The following is a 23,515-nucleotide window of genomic DNA, read 5'->3' on the forward strand; positions in this document are numbered from 1 at the left end:
CCTGGTCTGTTACCGCACTGAAGGTTCTTGATTTCTGCAGAGATCTGCCCATTAAACCTAGTTTCTTGTTGCATGCTTCTGTCAAGATGTAATTGAATGTGGAGCTCATCAGTTATTCTGGAGTTCATTTCAGTAGGTGTAGTATCAGACTCCAAGTCTTCCATGTTGTGTGAAATAGAAACATTTTGGTTCATTCCATCCCCTGCCTGCACTAATTTCAAGGTGTGATATCTGCACACAGTTTGTTTTCACACAAGATTTCATTTGATTGCTGTGAAAGGTAGAAATAGTTACATTTTTATAGTACCACTTATCCAATTTTTAATTTTTTAATTCTTTCGCACCTCTTAAAACAAATACATGATATGTTAAGCAATATATACATTTTCTAATGTACCACTTATCCAATTTTTAATTTTTTAATTTTTTTCACACCTCTTAAAACAAATACATGATGTGCTAAGCAAAATTTTGCTTTGAAGATCAAAACTGTGTAGTTAGAAATGACAAGGAAATTCAGATTCTGATTATCTATAAACCAATACCAGAATTTCTTCAAGTGCCACATTTTTAACTCACCTTGTGAGTAAATAGGATCGAAGTGCAACCAGTGACTGACTTAGAAGACTCTATTTCCTTTGCATTTTCATCTTGCACTATGTCTAAAGAAACAAATGTCATGGGATGGTGGTCTGGGAAGGCACAAGGCTGAAAGTTGTGTGCACATTGAATCAAAAAGCAACATTTTGTTGTGTCTTTCATTTTTCTTTCTTTCTGTGCTTCAGTTTATCAGTGCACTATGTCTAAAGAAACAAATGTCATGGGATGGTGGTCTGGGAAGGCACAAGGCTGAAGGTTGTGTGCACATTGAATCAAAAAAGCAACATTTTGTTGTGTATTTCATTTTTCTTTCTTTCTGTGGTTCAGTTTATCAATTTACAGATTTGCCTTAGCTGAGTCCAAAATCAGAGCAAAATGTTTGCTTAAACTAGAGACAAAATGTACATTATATAAGTAAAAACTTTCAAGTATGTGTAAACAGTCAGCTGCAATGATAAGAACTAGAAGTATTTTTTTTAATGAGACATCTTTTTTAATTTTTTCCGAGCCTTCTATTGAGAGCTTTAAATATTGTTAAGATTTGCTGTTTGTCCAAGAAAAAAACCACTGATTGTTGTGGCAGCTATTTGCTGTTTTTCTAGCCTTGATATGAAACATACTTGTAAGATGCTTGTGTTTTCATCTAGAAGTCTATATTCATAGCAAACTTATTTTTCAGTGCTAAATTATTAATCTTAAATGTTATACTGGTTATTAACTTTTATTATAATTTATAATATTTGCAAAGTTAATGTGAGAGATACCTATTTTTATACTTCGTGTCAGCTATCAATTCTTGTGTTGCAGTTTGTTGAGAATATATTCAAGCTCTTACATTTCATTTTTCAGTTGGAAAAGTGCCTTAAATCATGGAATTGAGGCATGAGATTTATTCTAAAAAAGAAACAAGGTACATCTAGGTTTGTATGACTGCCCAGTGTTTGCTCCTTTGAGGCCTTTGGTGGTTTTTTTGCTCTGTCTGCTCTAAGATCATGAAAGAGTAGGTCTCTCACCCAAGGCATTGTGCTTTATACTTTATTATGTGCTTAATACTTTATTAAATATTGCACCCTGTAGACTATAAAAACTTATCAAAATAAGTAATTATGTTGTTTCTTGTTATGATTCGTTGTTGGCACATGTACACTTCCCCTCTATCCCTGCCTGCATGCTAGGGAGGGTTTCTGTATCGATGCAGTATGAACAGGATGATCCCAAGTGTTCCTCACCTGTTTTCTCTGAGACACTACAGCACAGCAGCTACTCCAAGGGAAGGATCAGTCCCCAGCACGGAGCAGGAAGCACGGGAGCATTCTGGCAAAGCCAGAAGCAGTTTCCTTTGCATGGTAGAGGTGCTTTCTGCTCTCCTCAGAGTTCTGAGAGGTTAACTCTCATCCTGTTACTGCTGTCTTAAGCAGGTCCATCTGCTGCCCCCAGGCTGACACCACACCTCCCCTCCAGTGCCTGTATCTCCTCTGCCCTCACTCCTTTCAGTCCCCAGCTGTCCCTCCTCAGTACCAAGTTCCTTTCCTCCCTCAGGCCTCCTTGTAGTGTCTCCTTTCACTAGAAGTTGACTCTGTCCAGCCTCCTTCCCCATTTTGCTGCAGTCTCACTGACCAGCCTTCCCTGAGCTGTGCGCTGGTGTCCCCCCTGTGCCAGCAGCCCCGTGTTCTGTGCAGAGGATCCTTCTACCTCCCACACCTGCTGGTTTTTCTACCAGTGAGGGGAGGCAGGGGCTTGCATGAGGGAAAGGAGTGAGCTCCAGACCACACTGAGTGTTTCTGGGGAGGTGTGGCAAGCCCCAAGGCTGCAGGTGCTTTAACCCCCTCACTTTCTGTCATTCTGCCAGAGCTCATGTGCTGAACACCCTGTGGATAGAAAATGACCTTCTGGCTGTGGTGGAGCTGCTTGTAGGTGCTCAGAGGGGTTCCTGCTGAACTTAAAGTCAGTGACATGCCAGAAGAATTTGTCAGAAACAGAGGATAGGAGAATGCTAATACAGTGTGGATAAGATGTGTCTCCTTGTTAGGACGTGGAGGAAGCAGATCCTTGGTCTTTACTGCTGTAGAAGATTGCATCACCCAGCACCTAACAATAAATACTGCTTTCGGAGGTCCTTTGTTGGAAGGGCCCCCTTCAGAAAAGAAAGGAGATCTTGTTCTGCCAATCCTTTAATGACTATGTGTCTCTGTGTGCATTCAGGGGAAAGGGGGGTTCAGATAGCCAGATGAATTTTAACAGAAGGTCTTTGTGTGAAATATATGCACATTAAGAAAGAAATATATTTTAAATCAGTTTTCAAGAAGAATGTGAAGTTATGGGGTGTGGGGTAGGGGAAGTGTAGTGGTATTTTGTTCTGCTTTGCAGTTTCTTTGTAGAAAATACTCAGAGCATGGTATGCTTTGAGTAATGCTTCAAAACTATTTCAATTGTCCAAACCTATTTCTGGTTAAGTTTCATTTGAAGGAAGTTGTTCAGCTGCGTGTATAAGGCAATAAATACATTTAGAAAGGTAAAATTATGAGGAATTCTGTTTGCTGTCCTTGTTTTCATCATGTGTAGAGGTTATTTGGAGTTGTATAAAAATTCAGCAGTTTAATATTAGTTCTTTATTTCTTGAGCACCAAAATAAGAAGACATAATCTTTTATTCAAGCAAACTGAATAGGGCTGGTAATTGAGGACTTGAGGATTTAGGATTTGTTTGTTGTTTTACAGCACTGTCCACCCATTACAAATGAATTTTTAATTTATTCTCCCAGTCTGTGACAACCTAATCACGTGCCAACACTTGACAGTTCTGCACACTTGTGATTTATTCAATTCCATCTTTCTAAAGCATGGAACAGGGTTTTAATTGCATTTTGTGAAGAATTTTGCCAGCAGGGCAACAGAGCCTTGTTAAAGTTTTTGATTCCTTCATTTGCAGACAGAAACTGCTTCATCTGGTAGCTCTGAAGTTTGTACAAACTTTGGAGCTACCTTGAATACATTTGCTTTAGCCCTTTTTTATGCCTGAAAAAATCAACACAAACTTGAAGATTACTTTTCTCTACTTAGACAAAGGACTTTGGCTGTTATGCCTATTGTTTTCGTACTTTCTAACAACTGTTAAATATATGATGCACCATTTATCTGCCTGCATGTGTGTACAACTTGTAAATAATTTAATGTTTTACTTTACCACTTGGCCTCTTCGCATAACTCTAAAATGAGGAAGATAAAATTCTGCTAAATTATTAATTCACTAGGAAATTGAAATAACCGACATAAATTAAGCACGGAAAATGGTTCCCTTTTCCTCTGTGGGAATCAAAGCAGTGAGCACAACTGAATAACAGCAAGGGAGCTAAATGGACCAGATGATTATAGACTAATTTAGATTGCAAAGGGCTTCTGTGGGTATCATCTTGTACCAATCACCAGCTCAAAGCCAATGTGATTATTAGAGACATGCTTGGTTGAGTCTTGAATGCCTCCAACAGTGGAGATGATCCAGGAGGGGTTCAGGAGTCTCCTGTGTCCATAGGTACACAGACAGGGCATATCAGATCTGTTGCCTGGCTGGCTTGGTGCCACCTGCTTGGTGGTATTCTGCAGTGTTAGACGTTTTCCTGCAGGTTAAAACCTTTGCAGCAAGGTGTACAGGTGCTCCAGTGCCACTGTGGCAGAGCGGAAAATTTTGCAGCTCGCTCTAAATGGATCAAGGCACAGCGACTCTATGATGGCTTCTAGGTCTTGCAGCTTAAAATTTGTGTCAATTTTTGTAGTAGTCAGTTGGTTTTTAGTTATTTACTGTGGGGTTTTTAGTTTTGCCATATGCATATAGTATATATCACCTTGCAGCTTAAAATTTGTGTCAATTTTTGTAGTAGTCAGTTGGTTTTTAGTTATTTACTGTGGGGTTTTTAGTTTTGCCATATGCATATATCGTAGTAGTCATCACAGATTGTTTTAAATGTTTAAAGATAATTAAATGATTGTACATAGGGAAAGGTGGTGAGATAGTGTTAGTATCCAGAACAGCAGCAAAGTCCAGGCATGTAGCTGCAAAGCAGAGCAGAGTATAATTTGTGGTTTAATAAATAACCTTATAAAGTAAAGTTAAACCTGTGTTCTGCAAAATTTCTGCACTCAGTAGCTGCCCTTTTCTTTGATACTACTTTGGTTTTGATCTGAATTTATTTTGATTCAAGAGCAGCTGGGGAGTTCTGAAATATTTGGGTGTTGTATATATTTAACATGAACTGCAGTATCTGTGCTTTTTTTTGTTTTGTTTTGTTTTCTTACCTGCTTCTCACTCCTGGGATATATCTGGGAATCCCATATGTTCTTCTGAAGGAGCAAGTCAGTTTACATAATGCTTTTCAGATGTCCTGCTTCTATTTAATAATACAAAACAAAAAATACCCCAGGCAGACTTGTACATAACTGGGGCGGGTGGCCTACACATCACAAATCTGAGCAAAGATTACTCCTATGACCATGTCCCTGATTTGTGTTGGATTGCACAAGGAGAGGACCAGTTCTCTGTATGATCCTGTCCTTGGGTTTGGCATTCCACTACTGATTCTTGAACATCCTGCTCTGCTAACTGTTGTCAGCCACCCAGGTGAAATCCTGGATGTTGTTTGGGAAGCAAATGACTTTTTCTGTGGGGAAGATGGGATGCGTGCAGAGACTAAAATACATTCAGTTTAAATGCACAGGGGCAGTATATATGACATGGTGGATGGAGTAATTGTCACCTGGAAGAGATGCCAGCTTTCTGGAGCAGATCACCCTCCTTTAAGATCCCTACTGCTGCATCCCTCAGACCAGGTCCTCAGTATGTCTTTTAATGGGAGCACTTGTGCACCTCTTCCTCCATAGTTCCATCTTCAGTGACATCATCATCTTCTTCAAACTGGGGTTGATTAAATCAGTTAGGTGATGAAGAGTGAAGCAATGTGATAATGTTTTTAGTGATCATACTTTCCAGAAACACATCCTTAACGGGCAGCAGAGAATGCCTGTGTAACATTTCTTCTGTATAAAGAAGGAACACATAAAAACTGCTGTCACAGTGCTGTCTTTACTGACAGCATTTAGAATGTCTGGAAAAAATTAATCTGTGAATCCAAATTTAACAAAGGAGATCAAAATTTTGGAGGGAGAAAGGAACTATTAACTGGAATTAACCTTTGGTTTTATGGCTCTACAGCTATGGGGACCCACACAGTGTGTCCTTTGCAGGGCTTTAGTCACATCAGAGAATATGCAGGCTAAGGTGTAACCTATGATTTTTTTGGTAATGTCTTGGCTTTTTCTTTCTTAGTAGCTTACATATGAATGATGTTATTTCCCCCAGTGTTTCCATGCTGTATGTCAAGAGGAGCCATGATTTCATCACTGCCTGTTTCTACTTTATATATTTAATTTACAAAATCTTCAATATATTTCAACACATTTTGGTGTGTAATAGTTTGTTTGGCAACTGTAACTCCAATGATGTATTTACCCATTGTGCCTTTATTTGGGTTTTAAGTGTACAGCCATAAATAGACATGATTTATGCTATTAGTGCTATTTTATTTTATTTATGCAATAGTGATATTTTATTAAACCATGTGAACATCTCAGCTGAAGAATCCAAGCACAAGCACATTTTGCAATACTATTTTAGGAAATATTAATTTAATAATGCACCCAACCTGGAAATCAATGGTTACTAACAATTTCAGCAGATTTCCACATGCCCCTTCGTGTACCATCATATTTGACTTCTTCAGCCAGGAACCACATCACGTGTCTCTGCTTGTCCTGCCTGGAACATATCCATGCATAATTCACTGTTGGGCTGCACAAATGCAAATGGCCACACAAAGGAAGCAAGAAGTCACTGGGAGCAGGAATCCTCCTTTTGGCAGCAGTATGGAGTCAGGTCAAACAAAGTGCCTGTGTGATTGTGGCTGTATTCAGTGTTGGTGCTTGTTGGTAAGATGCTATAGATGGAATGATTTTCTCAGTCTTTTTAAAGGTTACAGTGATAGTAACTGCATATCATACAGCATTTATTTTAGGTTTTCAGAAGGAAATTGTTGATTCTTAGTTCTCAGAGAACTACTCAACTGAAGCATGGACTTGTAGTCCTTTGCAGTTCCAGATGGCATAAAGACCTTTGGTCTCTCTCTCACTATGTTTAGATATATTTATGTCTTTAATTATGACTGTGTAATTAAAATATGTCTGTTTAAGCTGAGTAGCTGATAAACAGAATGGGCAAACTAACTCTGAACAAACTAAAACTTTGACTGTCTAGGAAACTGTTGAACATCCCACCAGAAATCCCTTCATCCCAGTTCAATTAAGCATGCTTATCTGAACACGGGAAAAATCCTACTTTGCTAGAGGCTGACACGAGCATCATCAAAATCAGCAGTTAATGAATGTTCATTAAAATATTTCATATTATGAAAATCTCATTCCTTCTCCAAACACTTCTGTGATTTATATCTATAACCATTTCAGAAGATTGCAGTACACAATCTGCTGTGCTGGATCCTAACAGTAACCTGAGAAAAATTGTATGCAGTTATTGGATTTTTGCAACATTTTTGAAAGGTCCCTAAAAGGTATTACTTACAGCTGCATACAAGCTTTGTAAAGTATTAATAGCACTACTTCTTCTGTGCTGAGTGGATTACTGCCATATACATTTGTAATTGGTGTATGTGCATGCAGAAGAATTTCAAAGCAGCCACTCAACAGAAAACTCTCATTTTATTAATAGCCCATTCATCAAGAGACTAAGAGAGGATTGTGAAAAGTGTAGAAGAATTGAAGTCTGATAAGAGAAGATGTGAGAACTGAGCACTGGATCCCTTGAGTCCAAAGCACATGCAACAGAGAAAATTTTTCACAGGAAGGAAGTTTAGGGTAGCAGAGACTGAAGGCTGAAAGGATGCTCCTGGCCTGTGGAAGCAGTACAAGACAACATCCTCTATTTGTGTAGGTGCTCAGCAGTGATTTCCCTCTGTACATGTTAGACTATTGAGAACACCTGAAGCTGTAGCCAGGGCCCACCCCTGCTGGGAGTTGTTTGGGTCCATTGATCCAGCAGTGGTCTGTATAATGTTTTGTATTTCATGATTGTCTAAGGCATCATCTGCAGGAAATGACCTCCTCAAAATCTAGGGGTTTGCATTTTCCTGGCCCTCAGCAAAATCAACCCCTCTTGAACAACTGAGAAATGTGCTCCCAGGTGCTTGGTCTCCTTTGGAAAAACTGAGGAAGCACAGGTTTCACGCGTGAGCTGTTTGCTGATCTCGAATGCTGCAGATCCGGTTGGAGAAAGCAGCAGCAACTGTCTAGAGTGTAAATGCATTCAAACCCTTTCTCTGCCTGCTTCTGCCAGAACTCAACCTGATGGGAAAGTACTGTGTACCTGCTGTACTTCTTAAAAGATAGAACTTTTGAATTAGAATTCTCTTTTGAGCATAATCAAAGATTCCTAAATGCCAGCCAGAGTTTTCCCATGTCAGATTTTGGTTCTCCCTTCCCCAGCTCATTCTGCACAGAGCTGTTTGCTGCAAGGTCAGTCAGTGTTGTTGACTGCATGTGTTATTAATTTCTATAATTCATATGTGTTTGCATACGCATGTATATGCACATATTAGATGCAGGTGATTTTTGAACACAGCCTTTGTTAGCATAACTCAATGTATAAAGTCAGCTACTTATCCTGAGTCCCTGAGTTTGATTATTGGCTGGTACATGATGGGAACGACCACTGTGTCTCAGGATGTATGAGCAAGGAATGGCTGATAAGCCTGGAACAATAGTATGTTTATAGGACATAGTTAATAAAGCTGTATTTGATAAACCATCTTAAGACACTTCTTTTTGCTTCCAGTTGTTTTATCTGATTATCATCAGCAGCTTCTTCTTGCAATGGCTTCACAGGATGATTGCACCAAAAGTCTCCCATCACTTTCTTTCTCCTTGTCTTGCTGTGAAAATGCATTCTCTACAAGCCCCCACCTGCTGTGCTCTCCTCCCTCCCTTGCATTGGGCTCAAAGAGCAGCAGCAGTCGGGTGCTGAACTGTGGTTGGGTGAAAGTAGGGGTCCACATCAAGTTTAGGTCTGAAATAATTCCCAGGAGCTTCTTATGCTTCTGTCTCCAGGAGCAGATTCCTCTTGACATGCTTTCACTATTGCGGGAAACCCAGGACTCCTGAACAACTGAACAATATGATCAAGCAGAAGCAGTTTATTGTTTACATTACACACATATTTATAGATTCTACAAACTTCTAAGTACACACTTCTTGATTGGTGCCTTTGTCTTGATCACTCATTTTCTGCCTGCATTTCTCAGAGTATATGACTGGTTACAGTCCAGGTGTTTCACAGTCCTCTGTTATCTAGTTCTTGCAGTCTTGGTATTCGATTTCTCAGCTGCTTCTTTTTTAATTTAGCACAGTTTATGTTCCAATAGCCTTGATGAATTCTTGAGGCTTTGTTAACAAATTTAGAACCAGGCTGGCTGGTGCACACTATGGCCTAACCCTTGCAAATACATTGCAACATTTCACTTCCAACCAAAAATGTAGACCTCCTACCTCTGACAGATCTGTTCAATCGCAACCTGTAATTGCCACCTTCCAGGTAATTTTACCTGGTAGAATTTAAGTAAATGAGTGAGCTGGAGGTGGCAGTTGCATAATTAGCTCCAGTATCACAATGGCACTTACCTGTTGCTTTGCATTGGCGCTGGGTACTAATCAGGCTTTCCCCATGTTATCACCCCCTGGTCTTTGTCAGTGTATATGCAGTTTCCTTACTCTTTCCTAGAACATCTCTGAAGTTTTGAAATTAATTGCTATTTGCTTGAAAAAGTGAAAGGACAGAGTAGAAGGGCTGTCTTGTTAAATGTTAAATCCCACTTCATGTGGCTGATCATAAAAAGACATTCTCCTCTGGTTATTTCTCTGATCCAGTGTGATTTCCAGAGTATTTTCTATTGCTAATGGTGAAGGAACTTGTTCCTTTGGAGATGGGTCACATTTATTGCTAACCCTCAGGAGATTCAGACTTGCAATGTAAGATTACCTAAATTAGAGGGACAGATGTTAGGCTTTAAGAGCTTTTTGTTATCTTGACAGTTAAGTGTTAACAATTCCAGGATATTGAAACACTAATCTTACATATTGTAATTTTTTGTTTGTTTGTTAGTTTACATTTAAATTATGAAACACTCTGTATCAGGTTTAGGATTTATTTTAGTTTAATTTTTTTTGAGAGATCTTTCTGCTGTAAAGAAAGACTGGCAGAAGTGGCTCAGCAGCATAATGTGCAAGTATAAATAGAATGCAAGCTGTCCATTTATCTCAGTCCTGATCTACTTATATTCATCTGATGCTTATTACAATCGTGGTTTGTCTCTGAGTAGATACATCCAGTTAGGATTAAGCTTGGACAACTAACCTAATTCACTCTTGTAGCTTAATTTAGGGTTTCTGTCTAGATGTCTTGTGATACCAAATAATTCTTTGAACACCCAGCCCTTAATAAATCAACATCAAAATATTAAGAATATTTGTTTCTGTCTACGCTTTTTTGAGATAATGAATTTGATTGCAGTGGGGTTTAGGTTCACCCAGATATATCTTAATTCATACCTATTTCTGAAATTTCTTCCCACTCCAGCTTCTGCTGCTCTGTAATGGTATTTTATTAAATATGTTTTCACATGACAGATTCTCTAGAATGCTTGATAGGACCCTCTTTTGAACTTTTTGCTAGAATATTCTGCTGGAGTCATCTGAAAGTGAAAAATAAGCACACCTGTCCAATTCTAACAAGCATAAAAATAATAAATGCAAATGAACTAGAATATCCATGGAATAATTATATATTTCTTGGATTTTCAGACAGTTCTCAGCATTTTCACTCTACAAGAACCCTGTGGGATTTGTGGATGTAAGAATATCAACCTTTGTGTCTTTAACAACTCAGCTACATTTTGTTTTTCATTTAAAATCTGCCTCTAGTTGACTCTTTATTGTTTTAGCCTGGTGACTGGCCTCTGGCATGGATTAATCTTTGACAACTTGTTTTCAATTTTAAAAATTAACACAACCAACTTGCCATAATTCAACACTTATACAGGGTTGTAAAAAAGCTCAGGACTAAGCATAGTAACAATCAGTGCTAACTTGTTATGCTGTGTGGGTGTTCAACTCTACAAAACAATTTACATTTCAGATTAGAAGTAACTTGTATACTTTTAACGTGTGCAAAACAATCAGTCTGTACAAGAATGTAGCATGAGTCCAATTTAGCTTTCAGTTTGTATGACTGTTCTCAACAAAATAAAGTATGTAGGGCATAATTGATGACATATGATTTAAAGAGAAAAATCTAAATAACATTTTTCACTTTTCTTCCCCCTCATTTCATTTCCACTGTTACTGCAAGTGTGCTGCAAGATTCATATGGCAAGATTTAGCTTGTAGGTGCTCTTATATTTGCTTTTAGAAACTGGTCCAAGAAACAATAATTTCTGAGCTCTGCAGATATGGTAGATGCAGTTCCCCGTGTAATTTTCAGAGTCTTTTATATTTTTCCTGTAAGATCAGTCCTGCAGCCCTTTGGGTGTTATGGGGGGCGGGGTGTGAAGGCACTTCTGATACTGGAGTTTCTCCTGTCTGCCAGAGCTCCAGGGAAAATGAGAGGGTGAGTGGAAGATCCAGGGTGCACAGGTGTACTTCTGTGCCCTGTGTGTGTGGTGAGATCTTGAAGTGCATGAGAGCTGCCATGTTTCTTGCCTGTGGGATGTACTCTTTTCTCTGAAAAACATGGTCTACAATAGGAGAAATAGCAACACCAGGGGTAGTGGTTTATCAGGAGGTATAAAGAAGTGTGGAGAAATGGAATAAATCTAGAAAAAGCTCTAGAACAGTGATGATTCTGCTGTCAGAGCCTGCTGCTCTGTACAGTTAGGAGGGATACATGCTCCTTAGTGTGAATCTTTCAGCATCACATCAAATGTGAGGATGTAAGGAAGAGCCTGTAAATAATTGTTAGGATTTGGAGGAAAAATCACAGTGGGGCGTTTGAGATGCCCTGTAAAGATAAGGTCTCTGTACAAACAAAAAGATCAAAAGGAGCAGTAGGAACATTTAGTAGTGAAGAAAGTGATGGCATCTTAATGATTCCCAAGAAAACTTGAAGTCACTGTTTTAATGTATTTTGTGGGTCCCTGGGAAAGGAGGAATCAGAGAGAGTGTACAGCTCTAGGTCAGCGTGGCTGCTGCTTTGTCAATGTGCAACACTCTGCCTGCAGTCAGAAACAGACCTGGAAATGAAGCATGAGAAAAATAAGCCCTATTTCATTGCCACGATTGTGTTGATTCCATCAGGCTGTCTGCAGTCATTTAAAGATAATTGGAGGGGTGTTACCCACTGAATGTTACTGTTTATGTGATGTGAAAGGAGAGATAGGTGCAGTCTAGTTGGTTCTGCCAACTAATACTCAAAGAATATTGCTGTCTATAAACTCTGGGGTAATTTGCTGATGCTGTACAGAGCAGAGATGTCCTTCAAATAGGAGCTTTTGTTATAGTAATGCCAGCAGCAAGGGAAAATATTCATATTATTTTCCTGGAGATAGAAGCTGCTGCTGTTTGGAAAACAGTGCATTACACCATCTGTTTCCTTCTGATTGCGCACTACCATAGCCATTGTTGTGATTAATTTCTTTGCTTCTAGGCACAAATTTGAGTGCTTGAAAGAAGATTAAAAGCTTGTTTATGGACAGGGATGTAGCTAATGGCTAGATTTCAGTAGGATTGTGTGTACTTACCAACTTTACAGTTTAAGTCATCAATCTTCTGCATGCATTTGATATGTGAAGAAAGAAAGGGGAACATCCTTTTTCCTTGTGATAATCCCCTACATGAATTGCTGGTGAGGTTTTCACCATGTGCCACTGGTGTGTGTCATCACACGCTCAAAACACCACTGGGACAAAGGGTCACTTTTCATAGAATCATTTAGGTTGGAAAAGACCTTTAAGATCAAGTCCAACTGTTAAGCCAGCACTGGCAGGTCCACAGCTAAACCATGTCCCTAAGTGCCACATATATATCTGTCTTTTTAAATACCTCCAGAGTTGGTGACTAAACTACTCCCCTGGGCAGCCTGATCTAGTGCCTGTCAAATGTTTTTGTGAAGAAATATTTTCTAGTATCCAATCTAAACCTCCCTGGTACAGCCTGAGGCCATTTTCTCTTATCCTATCTACCTCATTTTCTAGGGAGGCTTGGCTGGTGAAAGATGTGTAATTTCATCCTTATCCCACTTGATTTGTCAGAAGGGGTCCTTAGGTGATGTTCTGATGTGTCCCAAGAGCCCCAAACAAGGTGGAAGGGAAGCCCTGCTGGCTGACAAATGGCCACAGACATCTCCTGGCCACATTTGGTGCCCCCACTGGGAAACTCAGCAAGGGACACGTTGCAGTGCTGTCTCTGTGGCTGTTGTTGTTACCCTTGATGTGGCCAGACCTGCTGCTTTGTGCCCCCAGTGACAAGCAGCACAAGAAAATGCAGAATTTTGCCCAATATGGATGCTGTGCCTGACCTCAGTTCCTCTTTTCTTTGAACCCTGAGTACACAGTACAGTGGCAGTGTGTATCATGGTGGCATTCCACCACTAGGCTGTTCCTGTCCCTCCTTCCTGTGAATTTCAGGGTACTTAAATAAGTTTGAAAAGGCTTTGATCCAGGACATGTAGCACAGCTACAAGATGCAGTAGTCCATCTACTTGATATAATGAATTTGCCAAACAAGTGATATTTGCATGAAACTCATCTGTTTTTAATTATTAAAAAAATATCTTTCTTGTTGTCACTTGAATGTTGTCACATTTCAGAATTGTCACATTTGTCCATGATTTCATGTCGAAAGTTGAACCTCTTCCAGCTAGGATTGTAATAATTATCCTCTGTTAACACGGTGTATGCATACTAATACTTTGTAATAAGGTATTTAATATTTACTTCAATGTGACTTTATTTAAAGTTTGTCTGTTTGAATTTGCTTTCAGAGTAATAGATGATACAGCATATTTTAAAGCTCTTCTTCAGGGTGATGTGCATAAACATGTATTTGGTATATATTTGGGTTGTGGCAGATCTGTGGCCATACAGGACATAGTTAAACAGAATTGAGAGGAAAATCTTGACTGCCAAGTAAAGCAGCATTATCAATTTCCTCTCTCCTGCACTGAAAGAGACAGGGGGAACAGACAGTGTAGGGTTTCCTGATATGTTTTAAGAAAGCCTGGGATTCATTTCCCCTCCCTTCCTTCCTATTAGCTGTTTGTTAACTCCCAGGAAGACCCAGGTTTTTCTCGTAAGACCTCTCTGCTCACATATTCTGGAAACGGGCTCTGCCTTTGAAGGGCTTAGTCCTCTATGCAGATACAGGGGGAGGAAGAGGAGTTGTATTGATGATGGGAGTCTAACTTTGGGCAAATCAGCTGAAGAGGAGTTTCTAATTGACAGCATTGAATTCACAATGGTATTTGCTTCTAATTCTCTGGCATGAGCATAGCACTTGTCCCTGAAGGATACCAGGTGCTTGAGACAGAGTAGGAAATGCAGCAAGTGTCAGTGTGAGGTTTCTGTCTTCGGAGTGCGGAGCTGTGAACTTACAAGCAAGACGGTAAAGTTAAAAGAAAGTTGTTCAACTTGCCTTTCTTCAGGAGGAACGTCGTGAGTTTCTTTGCAACAGCTGGACATCCCTCACGTTAAGGAGAAGGATGTGAAGAAGGAGGTGATTGTACAATTGTGATTGTACCAGCTGCTTGGGATGAGCCCTGGTGCTGGATCTCCCTGTGTGGCTGAAGTGCATTGACAGCCTGGATGTTTTGTGGGGGCTTTCCTTCATCCTAAACAGCGCAGGGCTGTTAGTTTGGATATAGTTATTTTGGATAAAACACTAAAATAGAGACAGTTTTGCACATTTTAAAATTTGCTTAATGTCACTTGCTAGTCTGACCTGCTTGTGTGAGGAGCTGTGACTTCTTTATTCATACTGATCACACTGAAAGTAGACTGAAGCTGTGGCAAGATGTCCTGTCTGCTGGGTGCAGCGTGCTAGGAACTGAGAGCGTGTTGCAGCTTCATGCAGAAGATATCTTGGTATTTTCAGTGCATTAACTGCAACTGATCTTTCTTTTTCCTTTCTAATGGAACTAGATATTTGCTCCTGAAGAAAGGCATATACAATACAAATAACTGCACTGCACACTCTTCTAGGACTTCAAATCTGAGGCCCTTTTCATCATTTTTGATATCATCTGAATTTGACAAAGTATTTTCACGCTCCATTGACATTTAAAAACGAAATCAGAGTGTTTTCCAGTGTGTTAGAAGAGAGTAATTCTAAAGAGGAGATCTTTTATTTCCTTTGCTGAATAGTTTGGTGAAGATACACCCATGTTTCAACGCCGCCTTTTAAGGGAAGGACATGAAAGTCCTCTTAGGATCCTACAAAGATTCTTCCAAATCCCTCATGGCAGAAGACACTCAAGAAATAACCCACATCAAATATGCTCTGGTGAGGTGAATGTATGTGTGATCCTCTAGTGTGATGTGTGTGTACACAGAATGTTGCAACTAAACTGGAGCAGCATGTGAGTTAATGTGAGCAGTAAGCAGCCTAGGATTTGTGTTACTGATGTCTTTCAACTGATAATTCTTGCAGGAACAAGTGTTTGGGTTTTTTTGGTTTTTTTTTTTCTGAAAGTGTACTCATATAGGGATCCAGCAACTGTTACAGTTAAAAAATACAAATCTTTATCAATATTTGGTACTACTCATGATAGTAATTACTCCCTGTTACCAGTACCTACTGGAGAAAAATGTTACACCTTGTTTTTACTTGCATTTCCAGGTGTATGACAGTATATAACACAGATTTGAAAGCTTTAGATCAGCCCTCATTTTATGTTCTAGAAGAACATTGCTTGAGTATTCCTCTCCTGAAAAGTATACCTATTTATGCAGAAGAAAATAGTTATAAATGTACTCAAAGAATCAAGAAGCCTCTGATCACATCTGTAATGTACTAAATTTAGGACTTTGCCACCACTTACTCAGTCTCAAAATCTGTTTCATACAGTATGTGTTATTGTGACTGATAATTATATCATCTTTCTGTTTAGTAAAGCTACATTTTGGCTTTTTCTTTTTCTCTGAAATGAGTTAACCCTGACTGGCTAAGATAAGCAGAAGTAGATTTTTCAGTTATTAATTAAAAATTTAATTTTTTTTTTTGCACAGTGATCTGTTATGATCTTTTAAAAAAAAGAAAAGGAACTTTTTTGTTTCTTTTAAAATTCTTTTGGAAATCTACATCAACATAAACTAAGCTACCTTTGTGAATTCTAAAGGCTTTTCAGTATTCCTTTATTTGATGTTGACATTTACTCTTAGAAAAAAAATTATAAAGAGAAAACTGCCTGCCTGGTGATTTTATTTCCTTACACCTTCATTTTTACTATGCTCACTGTGTCTTCTGTTATCTATTGTGTTTGGATTTTAAATTATAAGGGTTTTTAAAATAAACTTTTATATAATTTCTGAAATGTAAAGATTTCACCTTTCCTGACGTACCAGTTCTGGGCATTTGTGAGGCCAAGATTTGGAACTTTTAGCAGTGCTTACTAGTAAATTATCAAAATCTAATAATTAATTCTATTCATTTGAGATTAGAAAAAGTTTTGATGTAAATTGCTGTTAATAAAAGTAAAGAAAAATCAGGGAAAATTTAGTAGTATCTTAACCATATGGAATGCCATCTTGTAAAGCAAAACAAAATAAGGTCTCCTCAAATTTCAGTCTTACTTTCATGTAGGATTCAACTGTCACTTGGTAGCACTCACACTGCAGTCAAGTCCATAGCCACTACTTTCACCCAGTATTTTATGATAATTATGTTCTTGTGACTTTCAAGCACCTGCTGGCCATTCATTAATGGATTGGAGCTAATCCAAAGTATAGGCAAAGCATTGACTACATGGGAGAAAAACACAAATTTAATATGTTGACCACATTCTAACAGATAATATTCTTATTTTTTGCCTAATTTCCTTTAGACCAAGATTCTTAATATAAATCTTATAATTCTATGCAATCATGTTTTACTTACATCTTCCTTTCACTATTTAGAGGTGTGTGTATAGTCAAAAAATAGTATGTTTCTGTAGGAAGCTGTCTGTTCTGTCTCCCACCCATCTTTATTATTATTCCAAAACTCTTTTTGATCATGTGGCAGCCTTTTCTGTTTGAAGTCTTCAAGTATGCAAAAATTTCGTTTCCTTTCCTTCCTGTTACCCATTTTATGTTGACAGTAGGAAAGCAATTACAAGCTTTTAATGTTACCCATGTATATGCTGTAAGAATTACTCCATTGTTTTGGTCAAAGGTGGTTTATAGCCTTCTGGACTGATAGGAGTTTTCCTGCCTTCCTGGTAGCAAACCTCATCTTTCAGTGGCACTTGCAGACAAATGTTACACAGAAGGTGGATCAAAGTTTTAGACTGTGGAAAGGGAGAGGTATTCTAGCCTGAGAACATTTCTGTCCTGTAGGTGTGCTGGATGAAATCACAATTTTGGCAGAATGTATTTCCAAAGTAAATGTGCTTGTGGTTCCATGAATCCCTTGATGTATGGATCTCTCTTCTCCTCGTGACAAAGTTGAGCTGCTCTGTCCTGTTGTGCCAAGTCCCACAAGACTTGGTTCTCTCTTCATTACCATGTCTGGAAATTGCTGAGAGCATGTGTGCTTTGCTGTCACTTCATCCTTTCCCTGCATGTTAAATATTTAATATAGCATATAGAAACCTTTAACTGAACAATAAATGTCCTAGTTCATGTATTGATTTTGCATTACCTTATTTACCTTAATAAGAGAAGCTGGGCTGGCTTCCAGAGTCATCATACTTCATCAAATCCATCTCTGTTTTATTTTCATTTTAACAAAGCAGACTTTATTTACTTACAGCTTGTTGGCAGTTGGATCTATCCTGCTTGGCCTAATCTTCATTGTGCTGTTCTCTGCAGGTGTCTTTTACTCAGGGCAGGCTGTGTTGCCTTTATCCGCTCACCCTGGCTCTGGTGACACTTGCTCTTTGGAATGCAGACGTTTGGGACCAGGTGCCATGTGGCCCCTCCTGCCTGGCCAGGCAGGGCCCAGGCTGGTGCAGTGAGTGCTGTCAGACAGCATTGTGTTTTCTGAATCCATCCCTGACTCTGTACCTTCTGTGCCTCTTCATCTCTGACTGCAAGCAGGTGGGACAGCACTTGTGGGTTTGTGGAGGGTTTCAGCCCTGGGAAGCGGTGGCTCTGAGCACTTCTCTGGGGACACCTGTCTCCCGTCAGCAGGGGAGATTTTCCTGTGTCCCTTTGTGACGAGCATCCCAGCGTAGTGCTCACAGACTGTGCTTTGAGATTCTCCCTCTTCTCGCTTCCTCTAAGCAATGGAAACAGTAGGTCAGCTTGAACCCAGAGCTGTAGAACAAGTCTGGCAAGGGGAGATGCCAGAGACATCTGTCTTCAGTCTGTGCTGCGTGTGGTATGGATGGGGAGTATCTTTGGAGGCATCCTGTCGTCTGCATCTTTTCATTCTGGATTCAGGTTGGTTTGCTGACAAAGATGACTGAAGCTCTAGGGTGGGTTTTTTTGTGTGTAGTTCTAGGAGTGTGATGAATAGGTGGCTGTGGAGACTGTCTGTGTCACAGGGTCTTTCCAATCCAAAGAAGTTCTGTGAAAAGGCACAGAGAGCAGCACTGTAATGTGGGTATCTCATCCTAATAGGTTTTTGTACTGGATGAGACAGAGCTTGGTTAATCCATAACCTGAATAATCCACTACAAAGAGTGAAGAAGGGTCTAGAGGAAGAGCATCATCTGTGTCAGCCAAGGGGCTGCAGATGGGATACATCTTTTCCTGAAGCTGTATGAGTATTTCTGTGGGGTATTGGGCATTCTTGTAAGGAGAGACGGAGTTGATTTGTAGACAGGCTAGAAAAATATGTGGATGCAGGAAATGTTAGACTAAACACACAAAAATAGCAGAAATATTTAAGTACCTGAAGGCTTCAGTGTAGCCAAAGCCTGCCTGGAGCCTGTGCAAACACTAGCATTTCTGCTCAGTGTTGAAGTCTGCCACAACTTCATTCCTTTAGTCCCCACACTAGAGAGGTCCAGGTGTGTGAGGCTGTGTTTACTGTTTGCTGCATTCGTGCCTTTGTTTGCTGGCTGCATAAAGGTGTTTAAAAGGGATTAATTTGCGATTTTGAGTTTCTGTGCTTGGGACTTTGATTGACCTGTCCTGCTTGAAATACTCGTGCACTTTTTCAGTCAGAAAGATAGAGAAGAGAGTTAGATGTGATCCATAGCAGAGATGATAAACTGGACCTGTGAGTGAGCAATTCAATATGACTTGTTCCAGATAGCATTGTGAATATCTGCATGAGAAACAGTTTTGCTTTGTTTTGTTAAAGCCTAACATGAACAATATGCTAAGGGCTCATGCTTATATATACTGTATCAGACACTGGGTGTATCAGCAGTCTGTAAATATTCAGGGTGTGGTGATGAGGGGAAAACACTATAATTAAAGAGATAATTACAAGAACAATAGTATTAGTGGGAGAAAATATATTTGTAAAGTCATCTTGTGCCACCTGTTGTATTTATGGAACAAAGTTCAGGTAATGCAAAAGCTCTTACCTTCTCAGAGCAGTTTGTTCTGAGCAGGGGAAGGGAAAAGTGGACCTCTTTCTTCTCTGACGATGGATCAGAGAGGAATTTCAGTAGCAGAAATGAAGAGTTATTATTTTTTCTCAGAATGGTGTTCATGGCTGGACTTTGTAGCGCGGGGTAAGTTGGCTTAACTTATAACTCCTAGATCTTGTAAATGTAAACAGACCTGTGTAGTCTGCTAAGTCAGGGTTGTGTAAGGTGTGTGGCTTGGGGATGTGCTCTTTAATAAAACATTTTAAACATGTTTTATATGTGCCAAAAAAACCCATGTATTTCAAGAGTCTTAATATAAACTTTGCTGGCTCATTGATCCTTGAAAACACACTGTTCATAGAAAACACATCATTGAAGAGTCTGAGTGGTAAATGGTTGTATTTGGGTTGTACTTAAAAACCCTTTTCCCAAAGGAAGTAAAACATCAGGAATTTTAGGATTTAAATTTTCAAATAAGGCTTTTATATACTTTTTCTTTTTCAGACAGCATTCCTCAAACTTATTATCATTTAATAACTAATTTATTTATTTGGGTCAGGCAAGTTGCTTGGTGAAAAGTGAGCACATCAGCAAAACCAGACATAGCTGGAGACATCCTTGTGGAGACAGAAAAGTTCCCAAGCAGGCTGTCCATCAAAAGTGAACTGTTTCTTCCCTGGAATTATTTTCAGAGCATCATTATACAATTTAATAGGGATGTGCTCAGTATATGCTTTCTGATAAAGAGGTTATTACTATTCAGATACCAATTCAGCAACACCAGCAAATGCTTTTCTTCCTTAAGTGTCTGTATTGACTCATCCTATAAATCTGAGGGACCTTAGCTTCTTTTTTTTTAACTCTTTTTTGGCTTCTTTTTTAAATTTTAAAAACTTTATTCTGTGTATTAAAAAGTAAAATTGAAGGAAATGCATGATTTGAGAAGTGTATTTTACAATACGTTAAGGTGCATACTGTGATAGGAAGTAGAAATATCTGAGAAGCATGACATTATCAGCAGGTTTGTGAGACTGGTCCCACTCAAGATTCCTGAAACTGCTTATTATGTCATATTATTTGTGTTAAAGAAGTGATTTGAATACAATTAGAATATTTTGAATTGCGCCATTGTAAAAGTTACTATTTCCAAATGTTGGATGCCTTCATTCAGAGGAAAGAATGTTACTTCTCCAGCTGTGTGCATAATAAGGAAGGAATAAATTTTGGGATGCTGCTATGCAGACCACCACTTTTAGGCTCCTGGATGATGATTTTTTCCAAGAAAACAAAGGTTTTTAAGAGTGTCTCTAATGAGTAAGAGACATGCACACAGAACTGGGGGCAATACAAGACTGTGCCTCTGGGATCCTCTTCTGTAGATCCACACTGAACTTCATGAGCCTGCTCCCTTGAACCTCTTCAACCTCCCTTTTTCCCTGTTTGCTAAGATTTAAGCTGTCTTTGAGTTTTCTTACAGGGAACAGACCTATTTGAAGGGGATGTTGTTGTGTGACATTAAGGGTTGCACATGTGAATGGAGGAAAAAAAGTGAAAAATAGTTCAGTTATTCAGTACATGTAAAATGAATCCTCAGAAAATGAAATCTGACTGTGCCTTTGACTCTTGAGATGGGGGAAAAATGTCTTCCTGACCATTGGTGCTATTTGAAAAGTCCATTTAATTAGAGGGAGTAGCTATATATGACGTTACCTACTACCATAATAGGTAGTAAGCTAGTAGGAATTTATATTTTTCCTGCTTTCATGGTCACTGAAGAATATATGAAAAAAAATACAATAGTGAAAAAAAGAACTTAGACTTGCCCTGATCAACAATCTGAGGGACTTTGCTTATAATTTAGAGTTAGTATGACTGGTTTTTCTTATACTTTTGCTTTCCCACATGGAGAACTGTCAACAAGTAGATATTTACTCTCTGGGCAGAACCAGTCCTGGAGCCAGGATGTAGCCTTATTTACTCCCTTTATCTTCTTCATTGTTCTTCCAAGAAGCTGCCAATCTCATGTGCTGTTGCAATCTGTTTAGTTTTGCTGAAGTCGTGCTTAATAGGACGGTTTGCACTACTTCCTCTTACTGTGTATGCTTACAGTGTTTAACGAAATCCCATATGATCTTCAAATTAACCTCAGAGGTTAAGCCTACCTGAAAAGGTCAAACACACACAGCCTCGTGCTGAAGCAACCTAAGCCAAAAGGATCAAAGTTTATTCTAAGATTTCCAGCACTTCCTGACTAAAGCCAGCTCTTGTATTTACTTATTTATTTTATCTTAGTTTGGAGCAATTACATCTTCTTCCAAAGCAGGAAGCGGAGATTGGTGCAACTTTCATGTTTCATTTCTTGCTCAGTGATCTAAAAAACATCCCACAAAAGATTTTATTTTAATCAGCAGTTTATCCAACATCATAGCTTGTTTCTTGCTCTTGGATTCGAGTATGGCATGTAACCTTCTGAAGTCTTGTTCATTGGGTTTTTTTTCTGAAAATAATGGCCAAGGGCTGCTGACAGCTCTGGTTTTCACATCTCCTTACTTTTCATTAGTATCTGTCAGCAGTCTTTGGTGTCATTGACTGTGAGTTTGTAAACTTGCTCACAATTCAGTGTGAGGGACTAGGCTGTTGAAGTAAGTTCATTCTTTCCTTTTGGAATGAGGCCAAAGAACCAAGTGAAGAACCTGGAAACTTTCTGCAGGGACTGCTTCTTCTCCCTTCTTACCCCCAGGTGGAAAAAATATGAGATTTTTCCACTTACACTGTTGACAGCATGTAGTGAATCTCAATCTCATCTAATTATTATCAGTCTTACCTTTCTTTGTAACTTCAAATTTTCTAGTAAATTCTGGAGCTTTTTTAAATACAGGTCACAAAAATGTGAGTCCAGGGACTGAGTTAGATGAAGATCCTGATGGGCTCAGTGGGAATGGCTTGTGGTTGTCTTTTAGTAAGGAGTTTTGTCCACTTAACAAGCCATAGCAGTTGGTGGAACTGTTGGGAGGGAGTGAAGCTGTAATCTCAGGTGTGAGCAGTTAGTCAAGAGTACACTTCTTAAAACTGAGTCCAGTACAATTCTCATGAAAATTCATGTTAGAGTTGTCCTGGATTACAGCAGCTTTTGTGATGTGTGAATTACCTACAGTAATCCAAATGTGGACAGGACTATGTTCTGAGAACCATTAGGAGTTTCAGATGGACAAATTTAACACAGTTGCTTAGTTGTGTTCTCTGAATGATTCCCTTTCTTGATTTATTCCTCTGAAAAATCACTTTAGAATTCTGTGACATAGTTTATATGATGCTGTAGCAGAGAGCTAATGGAAGAACTCATTTATCTGTGTATTTTGGCTTTTGGGGAAGGAGCTACTTCCTTTTCAGGCTTTTATTTGAAGGAAAAATGCAATATACGTTGCCTTTGTTTTTGTCTTCTTTCATGAAACACAAGCAACTTGTTTCATGAGCAGAATACTCTCCAATTCTTAAGACATCATGATTAAAAAATAAACATTTTCTCTGCTTTAGCCAAACACATAATTCTTATCATCTTTGGTGGATTCCAAACGTGTATATGAGAAAGCGGATAGGGATTAATACATGCTTTTAAAGAGTGGTAGTATGTGAAATTAAGAATTCAAGATGTTGCTTCTATCCTTTTACATTAGAGAAACTTTACCTTTCTAATACTGTTTTTTATAGCTCCATTTTTGAAACAAACTCGAAACATGTCCTTCTGGAGAGAACACAGCTCACCTTCAAGGCTCCTTTCAAACTCTAGCTTCTACCATCAAAATCTCTAGTAGTGTCTTCAGACATTTTAACTTGACTGTGCATTTGTGTCATCTCCCATGATAGCTGTCAAAGACTGTTTGAGAACATCAGGTGCAACTAAAGGTGGTGTCTACTACTTTCAATATAAACTTTTCCCCTTTTGGTTGATAGCATTTGACCTTGGTTCTATCTCTGATTTTTTTTCTGACTTCCAGCTATTGAAAATGATGTTCTTTGTCTGCAAGGTAAGTTGTAATAATAATTTTTGCAGATGTTGTCATTTGCCTTTAGAGAATTATTTTAGGGCTCAATTCTTTGTGAAAATATTTCAAGATTCCAAGTTTTT

The 23,515-nt window shown here is 38.9% G+C and overlaps 1 protein-coding gene across 7 annotated transcripts in view; it reads left to right on the forward strand.

Annotated features, from left to right (window-relative positions):
* The window catches only part of MCF2L (MCF.2 cell line derived transforming sequence like), a 148,159-nt gene that overhangs the window by 36,814 nt on the left and 87,830 nt on the right, over positions 1-23,515 (forward strand). The window contains exon 1 of one of the 7 annotated variants that reach the window (XM_039714383.1): positions 14,032-15,206. The exons of the other annotated variants lie outside the window; for them this stretch is intronic. Within the exon in view, the coding sequence (XP_039570317.1) occupies positions 15,086-15,206 (121 nt within the window). The 5' untranslated portion in view covers positions 14,032-15,085. Of the gene's footprint in view, positions 1-14,031; positions 15,207-23,515 lie in introns of those variants that run through there. 7 annotated transcript variants of the gene reach the window in all.

The sequence above is a fragment of the Passer montanus genome, unplaced genomic scaffold (assembly GCF_014805655.1).
Source record: "Passer montanus isolate IOZ18808 unplaced genomic scaffold, ASM1480565v1 scaffold3, whole genome shotgun sequence".
NCBI classification, from domain to species: domain Eukaryota; kingdom Metazoa; phylum Chordata; class Aves; order Passeriformes; family Passeridae; genus Passer; species Passer montanus.